Source organism: Boleophthalmus pectinirostris, unplaced genomic scaffold, assembly GCF_026225935.1.
Source record: "Boleophthalmus pectinirostris isolate CB_2022bp ecotype Guang Dong unplaced genomic scaffold, ASM2622593v1 HiC_scaffold_23, whole genome shotgun sequence".
NCBI lineage: Eukaryota > Metazoa > Chordata > Actinopteri > Gobiiformes > Gobiidae > Boleophthalmus > Boleophthalmus pectinirostris.
Genome location: NW_026571207.1, coordinates 22,227,269 through 22,239,227, shown reverse-complemented (window position 1 = coordinate 22,239,227; position 11,959 = coordinate 22,227,269). Strand labels below are relative to the sequence as shown.

The window sequence follows — 11,959 nt, the reverse complement described above, 5'->3', positions numbered from 1 at the left end:
TATTACTTATACATTGGCTTGAATAGTCCTTAAATACCTCTGAATTTCAGTGCACCTTCTGATCACACCAAAAAATGTATAAATATTTAAAGTATGTATGTACAATCAAAAAGGCATTTAACACACATACATGTAACATATACACTGTATGTAGCACACATTATTAAAGCTCGCAGTATACTAATGCTCACAGCATTAGCACTTTTGGCAACTTTGCTAACAAAATCACCTCTCCACAGATCTGACCAGTAAAATGAGTACTTCATTTCACTTCACTTCATGGGGATAGATGAGTTTAGTGCCATACTGTGGAACATTCAGAGTAAATCAGTAAAGGGTACTCTCCACCAGAAAGGTCTTGTGGCACCTTTAAAATGATCAACCTTTTTCATAATGCAAACAAGTCTACAAATGTGATAAAGTTAATGACAATAAGGAGTTCCATTTTTTGTATTATTTATTAACATCCATATGATTTTATACAGATACATTGTACTCAAATGCTTACTTTAACAGGAAGCAATATCACGGTGGCCATCCTCAACTTTGTAAATTAAAATACCCAAAAGGAATTATGTTTCCCGGATGAGTTTTGTCAACTTCTGAATCTTTGTTTTAGTGGACATGTCCACATACTTGTCTCCGATACTGACAATCATGCCCCCAAGGATTGCAGGATCAGACTGAAAAAGAAAATATTGAAAGATTACATCAAGAATGCATTTTAAAGAGACATTGACACAAACTTTTGCAAGATAATCAAGACTGATTAAACACCTTTGTTTCTAGCTTGATGGTTTCACCTTTCTGAAGAAACCCTTTCAGGGCAACTGTCAGTTCAGCGAGATTTGCTTCATCCAAGGGCTGTAAACAGAATATGACAACATTTTAAACATGCATAATAAACAATACTGAAGATAATCTATAAGCCTTTTCTAATATACCTTAGCAGTTGTGACAGAGCAGATGACCTCTCCACGGTGTGCACTCATCATTTTACCAAAAGCAGTGATGACATCCTCAGTCAGAGTCAGACGGCCATTTTCAGCCAGGACATCTTAAAAAAGTGCAAGAGTTTTAGTCTATAGTAATGTGATTATGTACCTTATAAACCATAGTACACATAACATTGTTTAACATTTAGAAGTCACAGGAATGTGTGAAGAAATAATGAGCAAAACCACAGGTTTCATGGCATTATTAAAGGGCCATGTGAGTCAACTTTCTTACATTAGACTGTTAAAAATGAACAATAAGCAAGATTTTAATTTCAAATTTCATAAACAGAAGTCATGGCCCATTTCTGTCTCCAGATACAGGGTAAATTGCATTTAGGGATAATAAGTCAGCATTATATTTGTTAGTTACTTTAAAACATTGAACATGATGGGCAAGTTATTCATGTTATAATTTAGGCTCTCAAGAGCAGAAAACAGAATGAGCCTTACACGAGTTTCTCATTTGTATTTCGAGTTTCAAAGTTCAAAAAGGTTAAACCTAAGAGAGCTCTCTGTTCTGAATCATCACTACCTAAACCCCAGCACCTGCAGCCAATCATTCATCCGTGCCAGTATCAGAGATCAGAATTACTTTTATTCATTCCCAAGAGGGAATTCTTTTTGTTACAGGCATGCAGCTGACCAGCAAAATAGAGCTATCAAAAAACAGCCTCAGCCTCTATGTTGTTATTTGTGGGTTAAGTCACTGGCAACATGGGTTCAGTAGTGATTATAGAACCTTTTAAAAAACAAAACAGTAAGGGCACAGGCTTCATACAGTTTATTTGAATCTTGGCGATGATCAAAAGCAATCACATGCAACTTACTGATGAGGTTCAATGTGATTGGTGACACTTTTGCCTTTGCTAGGGCATCATTAAAGGTCTTCAGTTTAAGGCTGCGCTTCACATGAGGGTTCATTACCACACTGGAAAGTTTTGGGTCCTTAATCAAGGCCTATAAGAAAAATGTTTTTTTGCCAAGTAATTAAAATCATAAAGAAATTAAACTTTTCGGTCATTATAACTTACATGCACTTTTCCAAGCTCCTGCTCTACTTGGTCCAGTTTCTTCTGCTTGCTGGCAGCTGAGAACAGAGCAGTGGCATAGCGCCCTTCCACACCATAGACTTGGATGGGTGGCTAAAAGTTAAGATATTGGTAAGACATTGGTTGCCATCTATTGAAGTTCACTAATGACACACAAAAAAAAAAAAAAACAAAAAAAAACCTACCTTGACCAGCTTCGCAACTGGTCTGACTGCGGATGTACTTAACTGGCGAACCTGCAAAAGAAAGGGCGTGAATATCAATGAAGAAAACACCGACCATGGGTCAAGGCCCGGGACCAAATGCGGCCCTCGGGCTTCCTGCTGAGCAGACCCAAAACTGAAATAAATTTGACATTATACTGCAACTAAAAAGCTTGAATAAAAACGAACAGACAACAAAGCTGACATGTCAAATGGATCCATTTGAAGGATTCAGAACAGTAACCTTTGAGAGATAAATGGTTGTCAAAACTGACTTCGATAAGATCAGCCAGATTGCGTTATCTTCAGTCTGTGGCCCTCCACTTTGTGGATGTTTTTATGAATTAATTCAGGCATCTCTATACCAATCTCATAAATGCAGTCACACAATGTTCTGCAAGGTTGAGGACAGCTAATCGGAGAGCTAACACGTTAGCTGTCATTCAACAGCCTCGTGTATATTACGAACCTTACTATTTCATTCCTTCAAAATAACCTAACATTAGTGGAAACCCTCAGTATTAAATGTTCTTTACACAATGTATTGAAGACATAAAGTAAACAACGAAAAATAAAAGTCAAACCTGCTGTCCTAGCATGAGCGCTGCCATTTTCTCCTACAGCCGACCGACAGAAACTGGCGCGTGCGCATTAATCACAACCACTTAAACCAATAGGAAACGCACTTTTTTATTTAGCAGGATAATCATAACAATATGCATTTGTTTGTTTTAAGGTAGATTATTTGCTCTTTCCCATTTATGTATTTGTTTAAATAAGAACAAGCAAAAGTCGGAAATGCCAGAAGATTCAAACCCAATCTAAAGTAAAATATATTTTTTTTTGTTTGTTTGTTTTTTTGTGTGTTTTTTTTTTTTTAGAATGAAAAGAGTATAAATGTTTATTTTCTGTTTCCTTATTTTTAATTTACTTATGTACTAGGTGATAAAAACTAAAATCCAAAAAAGACAACAAGACGCGTGTGTGACGCAGTCTTTTTGTGGCGCACATACGCATAGCCTACACACAGCTGCGAATGTACTGCCATAGGACGTAGCGGATCCAGACTATTACCGCTACTAAGTATTTACTTTGGGTTTATTAGCAGCTGGTTGTTGAGTTAAGCATGGACGACAAGACATTTAACAAGGAATTGGACGCCTGGATTGAACAACTGAATGAGTGTAAACAGCTATCTGAAAATCAGGTCAAAGTTCTCTGCGAAAAGGTAGGTTTGTGAAGAAATTAGCTCTGTTTGTCATTACAATGGATCACAATAGGCGTGAGGGTGTCATATTTTTGTCCAAACGTGTTTCTTTTCTTTGGAATAACGTCATGTAGCCTAATTCACGTGTGGCCCTGTTTTGGATAGCATCCCTAAGCGCAGAACCACGCAGCACACTGCTAAGAACTGCTCTCTCCAGAAGATGGAGCCTGCAAATAGATTTTGATTGAGCTACGCCCACTCCAGGCTCTATGCTCTTTCCACAGGAATAGGCTTTTCACATGTTGAACAAGATGTTATATTGGAGCATACGACAGTGCGTACATAACCATGAGCCACACCTGTAATTGTCAAGTCATTGTTTTCTTCCCAGGCAAAAGAAATCCTCACGCAGGAGTCCAACGTGCAGGAGGTGAGATGCCCAGTGACGGTGTGTGGAGATGTCCATGGACAGTTTCATGACCTCATGGAGCTTTTTAAGATCGGAGGCAAATCTCCAGATACTAACTACCTCTTCATGGGAGACTATGTTGATCGAGGCTATTATTCTGTGGAAACTGTTACACTATTGGTTTCTCTTAAGGTACACGCCCATAGATCATACAATACATATTGTATATCTCAGGTTTGTGCAATATCAGTTAGCCTGGATAGAGGATGTGACTAATTTCTTTATATTTAGGTTCGATTTCGGGAACGAATCACTATTCTCAGAGGAAACCATGAAAGCAGGCAGATCACACAAGTGTATGGATTTTATGATGAGTGCTTAAGGAAATATGGCAATGCCAATGTTTGGAAATATTTCACAGATCTATTTGACTACTTGCCCCTTACTGCACTGGTAGACAACCAGGTAAAACAGAATAAGCAGTTGCAATAACCCTAATGAGTTTTTAATGTGAGCTGAATTTTAACCTTGTTTACGCTTCCCTAAGATTTTCTGTCTACACGGAGGCCTTTCTCCATCAATAGACACACTTGAGCACATCAGAGCATTGGATCGCCTGCAGGAGGTTCCTCATGAGGTACACTTCAAATTCAAGATTTAGGATTAATTTGAAGGATTGATATAAAATATATATTAATCATTCAAAGCCATTGCAATAATTTAAATTGGCAATATAAGCATTATCAAAATTATAAAAAATGCTTCCGTAAACTAATCATTTAATATATATATATATATATATATTTTAGGGACCCATGTGTGACCTGTTATGGTCAGATCCTGATGATCGTGGTGGTTGGGGGATTTCACCACGAGGTGCAGGCTACACTTTTGGACAGGACATCTCTGAGACTTTTAACCATGCAAATGGGCTGACACTGGTATCTAGAGCCCACCAGCTTGTAATGGAGGTAAAGTCCCTGATAGCATCGGGATCTGAAGTGGATCCGCCACAAATACTTTTTGCTATCTGGGGTGCTTTTGATTTCAATTTCACATTACAGCAGTGGTTTTCTCAAAGCCTGTTGTTGCTTTGTTGTTACAGGGTTATAACTGGTGCCATGACCGTAATGTTGTTACAATTTTCAGCGCACCCAACTATTGTTACCGCTGTGGGAACCAGGCTGCGATCATGGAACTTGATGATACACTGAAATACTCCTTGTATGCATTTCATAAGTTACTCAACATCAGTATTATTGTCATTATTGTGTCATCAAGTCTCTAAAAGGGAAATGTTTATTTTCAGTCTACAGTTTGACCCGGCACCCCGCAGAGGAGAGCCTCACGTGACGCGAAGAACACCTGACTATTTCTTGTAAGAAGTGGACAGCTTGGTGAGAGATTCTGCAATGCACTCTCAAAGAAGCAGCATTTATCCTCCCATGGAACAGTGCATTTGTGCCATATCAAGGAAACAAACATGATCACTTCAGTGTAAATCTGTATCTTGTCAACTTCTCTGTGCATGAGGTCTTTGATGCAACAGTCAACCACAATTTTAAAGAATCCTGCTGGTTTGTCGGGAAAAGTGTTTAACGACGTAACACATTTTTGTTACCAATGATCAAATACGATTTCCATAATACGATATTGTATAATGAGCTATTTTCATGTGGCATGGCTCCAGGATCGCAAGCATTTTTTAACTGTCTTTTTATTTATTTTTGGCAAGATGAGAGGGCACCTGATGTATCTAATAGCTACAGATGCTGTTATGGATTACCTTTGCCCAGTTTAACCTTTTGTAAAAAAAAAACAAAAAAAAACTAAGCATACAAAAAAATCAAAACACATATTTGTTGCCATTTATGTTGCCTGAAACTGACTAGATGTACCTGAAGTCATAGCTTTCCTGGCCACTCAAACAAATCAGATAATTTAAGGACAGTAACTCTCACCAATGTTATGGACAGCACTGAAGCAAACAAATCTATAATATTATTTATTTATATCTAAAGTATGTATGTGTTTTATATTGTGCACAATGGACACAAAATTGCTTTATAGATGGAAGCTTCTTCCTAATTAATTACTGCTGGGCCAATATGTAGTTGGCAAATATTTTAAATGTAGCCTGTTTGAGCATACACAAGCTCAGCTGCCAGAAATTCATATAGTCTTACATTTTTTCCCGCCCATATTACAGTAAACGCGTGAAAAAACCCTCCAACAAAGTTTCACTAATTATTAATGATTTATAGCCTCTGTATCAAGTTGGAAAAAATGTAAGCGCATTGACGGATGTAGTGCTCAAGCTGCTGATGAAATAAAACTGTGTTAACACTTAAAACTATTAAGATGTTTTTGTCATTTGTTTCTTTGGGGATGTAATGTTGGCATCTTTCATGTTTTGCCATTTTATGTCACAAAGACTACATATTGCAGAAAAACGCGTCCCTTTGTTAAGGGTACATTTATTGTGACGGTGAACCTCCGGTCGCGGTGGGTTGTTCCTCCGTTGGCTGAGAAGAGCTGCTTCTCCTGCGGGTCAAATTAGCTGCTGCAGCGTTTCAGGGAAGCCTTTCGCGGACCACCGGAGCTCACAGTGCAGTAAGTAACTCAACAGTGTGTTTGTATTTGCCTGTATTGGCTATTTGCTTCGAGCGCCTGGAGTTTCTTGTTGCGTAAACTGCAGTGAATGTGTTTTTTTCTTTCTTTTTTTTTTTTTTTTTTTTTTTTTTTGGAGCGCGCACTGGGCTGCATCTGGATGTGTAGATGTGGCAGGTTGATACTAGTTCAGTCTGGGGGAGAAAAACTGGGTATTTGTGAGGCGGGACAGATGTGTTTAACGCTTTTACCGAAAATGTTTTTGATTTCTTCAATTGCTGAATCCGTGCGTCCCAGGAAAGGTCCAGCTGTAACTGGTCTGTGTCGGGTTGAACAATATCCCAATGACAGAACGTTTTTCTTGAACCTCAGAAATGCTTAAATTGTGAATAAAAATTTAGTTTATTTTACATGGTATACAGCAGGGATACGTTTATGCTATATGAGCCATATAATATAGGAGTTGCTGTAAATTACAGGTTAATATACAGCCATGCAGGCCGCCTTTGATTGGCTGAGAGTGAGGGCAGAAGCGTCTGATGCGACTCTGGATCAAAGGCCGCGCCAGACCAAAGTTCACCCTAATACTACTGTCATTAGTGTACAATCTTATCCTTTCTTTTACATACGAAGAATACAGATGTTTTTAAGCCTGATCCATGGACCTACTAAATAAGGCTGCGCAATTAATTGAATTTTGATCGCGATGTGTGTGTCAAACTCGAAATGTATATCATCGAATTGAAACGAGTAAATCTTAACAAAGTTTATTTTATTTTATTTTTTAAATATAGAGATTGTAGAACATCTGGATGTATAGTTTATTTTGGAGACATTTATTTTTTTCTATGCCTTATTTCATGTTCAAAGTATAGTTTATTCATTTTATATTTTATACATATACATATTTGTAGCCTATATTTATTTTCAATTTGAATGTTTGTCGTAAATTATCAGTAACAAAGTGTTTTTGTTTTTTGTTTTTTTGTTTTTTTTCTGAGAGAGAAATGCTGAATAAATGCATTGTGTATCTAAAAAATAATCGTTTGAATAATCGTGATTTAAATATTGACCAAAATAGTTGTGATGATTTTTTCCATAATCGAGCAGCCCTACTACTAAAAGAAAAAGTCATGTTGTTTTCGTCTCGTGAAGACCTCATGCAGTGTAATTGGATTTAAAGGGACAGCGTGCCTTTTTCAGTTTCACTGCCTAGCCTTAACTTATTTCATGAATGAAAGCATTCTCAGACAAATATTGTCACACATCCTAACACACACACACACACTGTCCATATGGGGAGGGTTTAGTTTGACTGTTAGGGTTAGGAGTCGAGACTGTACAATGACTATACATTATAGTAGGCCTAGGCCTGTATGTTATCCACATCCGTGCCAGATCTGTTTGGTGTGAGGTTCATGCATTTGTCTTGTACCCCCAGGCCTGTCCCTGCCAAGCGCCTGCTTTTAGCTACAGTTTGGGGGTTGGTGTGCTACCATAATAGGGCTTTGCAATTTAGCGCTTCACAACCTTTGTGTAAGGTCAGCCATTACCATAGTAACATAATGCTGAATAAGCAGAAGCATGGGGCTGCATTTGTTTTTCACAAATGTTTTTTGACTTGGGGAAGAAGATTTGGAATGCCACTGTTAGTGCCATTAGTGCATAGTATAAATAGGGAAAAGGTCTAAATTAAAAGACAACAGTTGTTATTGTATATGCTTTGGTATCACAGGAATCCTCTTTTGTGTTGCAAAATCTTTTTAAACCTATTTTGACTATTTTATGTTTAATTATGTTTAACCCAGTATGTGCACAGTACATATACTAGTATATTATATCTGTATTACTATCCAGCTGTAAGATTATGATTTTAAATAAATACCATAAAAATACTGTTGTTTTGTATCTCAATAACCCCTAGACCTATATTTATGTCATAATGTTATATTGCCTCAAGTACACTTTGTGTAAACATGGTTCATTGAGCATACTTTTGATACTGATGCTTTATTTTCTTCCCCTCAGATAAACATGGCAGCAGAGCTATCCACTACCATAAATATCAATGAGCCTCGGTGGGACCAAAGCACATTTGTGGGTCGAGCAAAGCATTTTTTCACTGTCACAGACCCCAGAAATGTCCTTCTCACCAACGAACAACTAACCCATGCACATAGGATCATAACTGACTACAGGTAGCTACGCGAGCAGCATATTTCTAGTAAATTAGTTCCATATTTTGACTCAAATCTCGTTTGTCTTGTTCATAGAAAAGGGGTTGTGTCCCCGGGGCTGACAGAGGATGAACTGTGGAGGGCCAAATATATATTTGACTCAGCTTTTCATCCCGACACTGGAGAGAAGATGATCCTGATTGGTCGCATGTCAGCCCAAGTCCCCATGAATATGACGATTACTGGGTGTATGATGACATTTTACAAGTAAGGACGAGTCTGCAGGCACTATAATTGTATTTATAATATATAGTTGCATATGTGTTGATAATTTTGCCAACATCAACTATAGAAAAATGTACATTATTTTCTCAAGAACAGGGCTTTTGCTACTATTTCTTGTAGCTTTTTGTGTGTGTGTGTGTGTTTGTAGAACTACTCCAGCTGTTTTGTTCTGGCAGTGGATTAATCAGTCATTCAATGCTATCGTCAATTACACTAATAGAAGCGGAGATGCTCCAATCACAGTCAAGTAAGCATTCGGCCATGCTATCATCCCCTAATCTTTTAATGTAGTTATGCCTGTTTATATAACTTGACAGTAACCTTGTGTTTGCAGTCAGCTTGGCACGGCTTATGTGTCTGCTACAACTGGGGCTGTCGCCACAGCTCTAGGTCTGAATGCACTAACAAAGGTATTAGTTTATCTAACACACTTAAGTCTTAATAAAATGTCACACTAAACTGCCTGACATGAAATGTCTTACTTTATGTAACTGGTGTAAAACAAATCAAATCAACAACAAAAATACTAATGTTCTTCTTGACACAGCATGTCTCTCCCCTCATCGGACGGTTTGTTCCCTTTGCTGCTGTTGCTGCTGCTAACTGTATAAACATCCCATTGATGAGACAAAGGTAAAAACTCCCTATATTCGAACTCATGTTTCAGTATATTTTTACAACACTAACAATATATACTTTCACAGAGAACTGAAGCATGGTATTCCTATTACAGATGAGAACGACAATAGGTTAGGAGAATCCACAAAAGCTGCACAGCAAGCAATATCTCAGGTAGTGGTCTCCCGAATCCTCATGGCGTCACCAGGAATGGGTATGGACAGCTTTCTACTTAAACTTTAACTCATAAATGAGCAGGAGTTTTTATTTTATTTCTCTTTTTTCAGCAATTCCACCCTTTCTAATGAACCACTTAGAAAAGAAGGCATTCCTGAAGGTTTGTATAATGACTTTTCCTTTAGCCAGAGTAACCTTATCTTTCCAGACTGTAAATGCTTTTATCAGTTGCACATGAGCTCTACAAATGACTTGAGCCCACTGGGCCACTCTAGTATGGGAATTCACCATTGCCTTTGTGCCTGGTCTTTTCAGAAGTTCCCATGGATGAGTGCACCTATTCAAGTCAGCCTGGTGGGATTCTGGTGAGTGGTCACAATGGAGACAGCTGATAAACCTTCCCCCTTTGATGTTTCATGTTTTTGAGATAGAAATGTTTTTTTGTCACATTGCTGTCTGTTCTTCTGTTTTAGCTTGGTGTTTGCCACTCCTCTTTGTTGTGCGCTCTTTCCTCAAAAGAGGTGAGTGGATGCTTCCAGTCATTGAAATTATGCAAAGGTTGCATAATGCAGTTCTGCCAAAGTGGTTGCATAACATGCATGTTTGGTCTTTTTACCCCTAAAATGTCTCACATTCCTGTTTTCTGGCTACAGCTCGATATCAGTGAGCCGCCTTGAGCCTGAACTTCAAGAGAAGATTCGGGCAGAGCACCCTGGAGTAGAGAGAGTCTACTTCAACAAAGGGCTATGAGACTGTAGTGGCCACTGCCCCACTGTACTGCCTCTTCTACCGACTACACCCATTGTCCATTTTATTCAATGTGCCAAAGTTAAGTTTCTCCTTATGTACACATCTCAGATGGATATGTGAAGCCCCATTCTTGTAATTGCATACTTGATTTTATAAATATGTGACTCTTTGAATTTGTATTAACATAAAACTATGACTTTGCCAATGAAATGTATTGCCATAAGTTATCATAACTTATCAGCATATTTATTTAAAGACTCATTGCCAAACTGTTCACAGTGATTTGTTTAACATTACATAAAATGATAAGTAACTAAGATTTCAAAGGTTATTAAGCCAGTTTTGAAATTCAGCAAGCACTTGGGAATTTAGGCATGTAATTTAAACTCAGTCCTTCTTATTGCAGGGTCCTATAGAAATCATAAAGTAAGAGATAAGGTGCTACAGTATTTGATGTCTTAATAAATGTTCATGTGCTACTTACTGTATTTGCGAAACGTCTTAGAACAAACCACTCCTCTCTAAAGTGCTTATATTTTATCAACAGTTTATAGCAAGACACAAAACCAGTATTGAAAACATAAGATTTGCCCAGATGCTATTTTTTACTTCAAATAAGTCAAATACAATGCAGTAGGATATGGAGCCTGTGTTTTGTTTATGTTGTAACACATAACTCAAAAGATATTTCCATTATGGTACAGATTTAAGGGATTTGTAGTTAGGATATGTTTGTGTTGAAATATTGAGAATATTTTGAATTAACTATAAAGCTATTAAATTGAACATGAACTTTACCAAATACAATTTACTACTTACTAATACATACCTAACTGAAAATTCGCAATCACAATAATCACAGAGATTAATTGTATAAAATATAAATGCAGTGAAACCATATCAAAAAATTGTTTACAATTTAAATGTTATTCATTAAATGTTGAAATATTGATTTTGTTGGTGTATATGTTGCTCCTCAGTTTGTGATTTCTCGTGATTAATGTTGAATATAATGTGAATCTGACACTGATCACTGTTGTTAAATTTGATATCAGTGTTTAGAGCAGTTTCCTTTGTGGTATCATTCATTTGCTGTAATTAAGTCATTGAATGTAGTTTTTTTTTTTTTTTTTTCAAACTCTAGTTGTTTTCAGTCAGTCTGAAATAGCACAACGTTTTAACACAATTGTATTGAAGCTCAACTTTTCACATGCTCACGTTTTGGGCCACATTACTTCATATAGCATTAACTCTAAACTGTATTTTTATTGAAACACAAGTATAGCTGCCAAAGTGAAAAAGTGAATAATAAAGTTCCGTTTTCATTAACGGAAATGTTGTATTCTGCTGATCCTCTGAGAATCGTGGTAGATGCATGGATATATTAAAATAATAGACGTAATAAAAAAGCAACGTGCAGGTCTAAGCTATTGCGCTACAGCGCCTGCTGGTGGTTGAAAACATTATACAGCACTG

At 37.3% G+C, this 11,959-nt stretch overlaps 3 protein-coding genes across 3 annotated transcripts; 2 read left to right on the top strand and 1 right to left on the bottom strand.

Annotated features, from left to right (window-relative positions):
• Positions 1–439: 439 nt before the first annotated feature.
• Positions 440–2,963, bottom strand: atp5po (ATP synthase peripheral stalk subunit OSCP). The gene is made up of 7 exons (XM_020922004.2): positions 2,835–2,963; positions 2,233–2,283; positions 2,030–2,140; positions 1,826–1,955; positions 945–1,057; positions 778–864; positions 440–683 (listed from the first exon to the last, which is right to left on the bottom strand). The coding sequence occupies exons 1-7, from the start codon at positions 2,859–2,861 to the stop codon at positions 573–575; spliced, it is 630 nt and encodes a 209-aa protein (XP_020777663.1). The 5' UTR covers positions 2,862–2,963; the 3' UTR covers positions 440–572.
• A 288-nt stretch (positions 2,964–3,251) lies between these two features.
• On the top strand, positions 3,252–6,222 carry LOC110157661 (serine/threonine-protein phosphatase 2A catalytic subunit alpha isoform). Its single transcript, XM_020922013.2, has 7 exons — positions 3,252–3,478; positions 3,849–4,058; positions 4,158–4,331; positions 4,414–4,503; positions 4,676–4,837; positions 4,972–5,090; positions 5,176–6,222. The coding sequence occupies exons 1-7, from the start codon at positions 3,377–3,379 to the stop codon at positions 5,246–5,248; spliced, it is 930 nt and encodes a 309-aa protein (XP_020777672.1). The 5' UTR covers positions 3,252–3,376; the 3' UTR covers positions 5,249–6,222.
• A 143-nt stretch (positions 6,223–6,365) lies between these two features.
• sfxn1 (sideroflexin 1) lies at positions 6,366–11,375 on the top strand. Its single transcript, XM_055159282.1, has 11 exons — positions 6,366–6,479; positions 8,505–8,674; positions 8,750–8,920; positions 9,087–9,185; positions 9,273–9,348; positions 9,486–9,571; positions 9,643–9,770; positions 9,844–9,893; positions 10,049–10,098; positions 10,207–10,254; positions 10,387–11,375. The coding sequence occupies exons 2-11, from the start codon at positions 8,511–8,513 to the stop codon at positions 10,481–10,483; spliced, it is 969 nt and encodes a 322-aa protein (XP_055015257.1). The 5' UTR covers positions 6,366–6,479; positions 8,505–8,510; the 3' UTR covers positions 10,484–11,375.
• Positions 11,376–11,959: the final 584 nt, after the last annotated feature.

What these genes read in the sequence shown, in the direction of transcription:
- atp5po (XM_020922004.2), bottom strand. Translation starts at nt 2,861, where the DNA reads ATGGCAGCGCTCATGCTAGGACAGCAG. An exon ending in CAGTTGCGAAGCTGGTCAAG is followed by an intron (nt 2,141 to 2,232) that starts GTAGGTTTTTTT and finishes CTTAACTTTTAG; the next exon opens with CCACCCATCCAAGTCTATGG. An exon ending in AGGAGCTTGGAAAAGTGCAT is followed by an intron (nt 1,956 to 2,029) that starts GTAAGTTATAAT and finishes TTTTTCTTATAG; the next exon opens with GCCTTGATTAAGGACCCAAA.
- LOC110157661 (XM_020922013.2), top strand. Translation starts at nt 3,377, where the DNA reads ATGGACGACAAGACATTTAACAAGGAATTGGACGCCTGGATTGAACAA. An exon ending in CACTATTGGTTTCTCTTAAG is followed by an intron (nt 4,059 to 4,157) that starts GTACACGCCCAT and finishes CTTTATATTTAG; the next exon opens with GTTCGATTTCGGGAACGAAT. An exon ending in GATACACTGAAATACTCCTT is followed by an intron (nt 5,091 to 5,175) that starts GTATGCATTTCA and finishes GTTTATTTTCAG; the next exon opens with TCTACAGTTTGACCCGGCAC.
- sfxn1 (XM_055159282.1), top strand. Translation starts at nt 8,511, where the DNA reads ATGGCAGCAGAGCTATCCACTACCATAAATATCAATGAGCCTCGGTGG. An exon ending in GATGCTCCAATCACAGTCAA is followed by an intron (nt 9,186 to 9,272) that starts GTAAGCATTCGG and finishes TTGTGTTTGCAG; the next exon opens with TCAGCTTGGCACGGCTTATG. An exon ending in CATGGCGTCACCAGGAATGG is followed by an intron (nt 9,771 to 9,843) that starts GTATGGACAGCT and finishes CTCTTTTTTCAG; the next exon opens with CAATTCCACCCTTTCTAATG.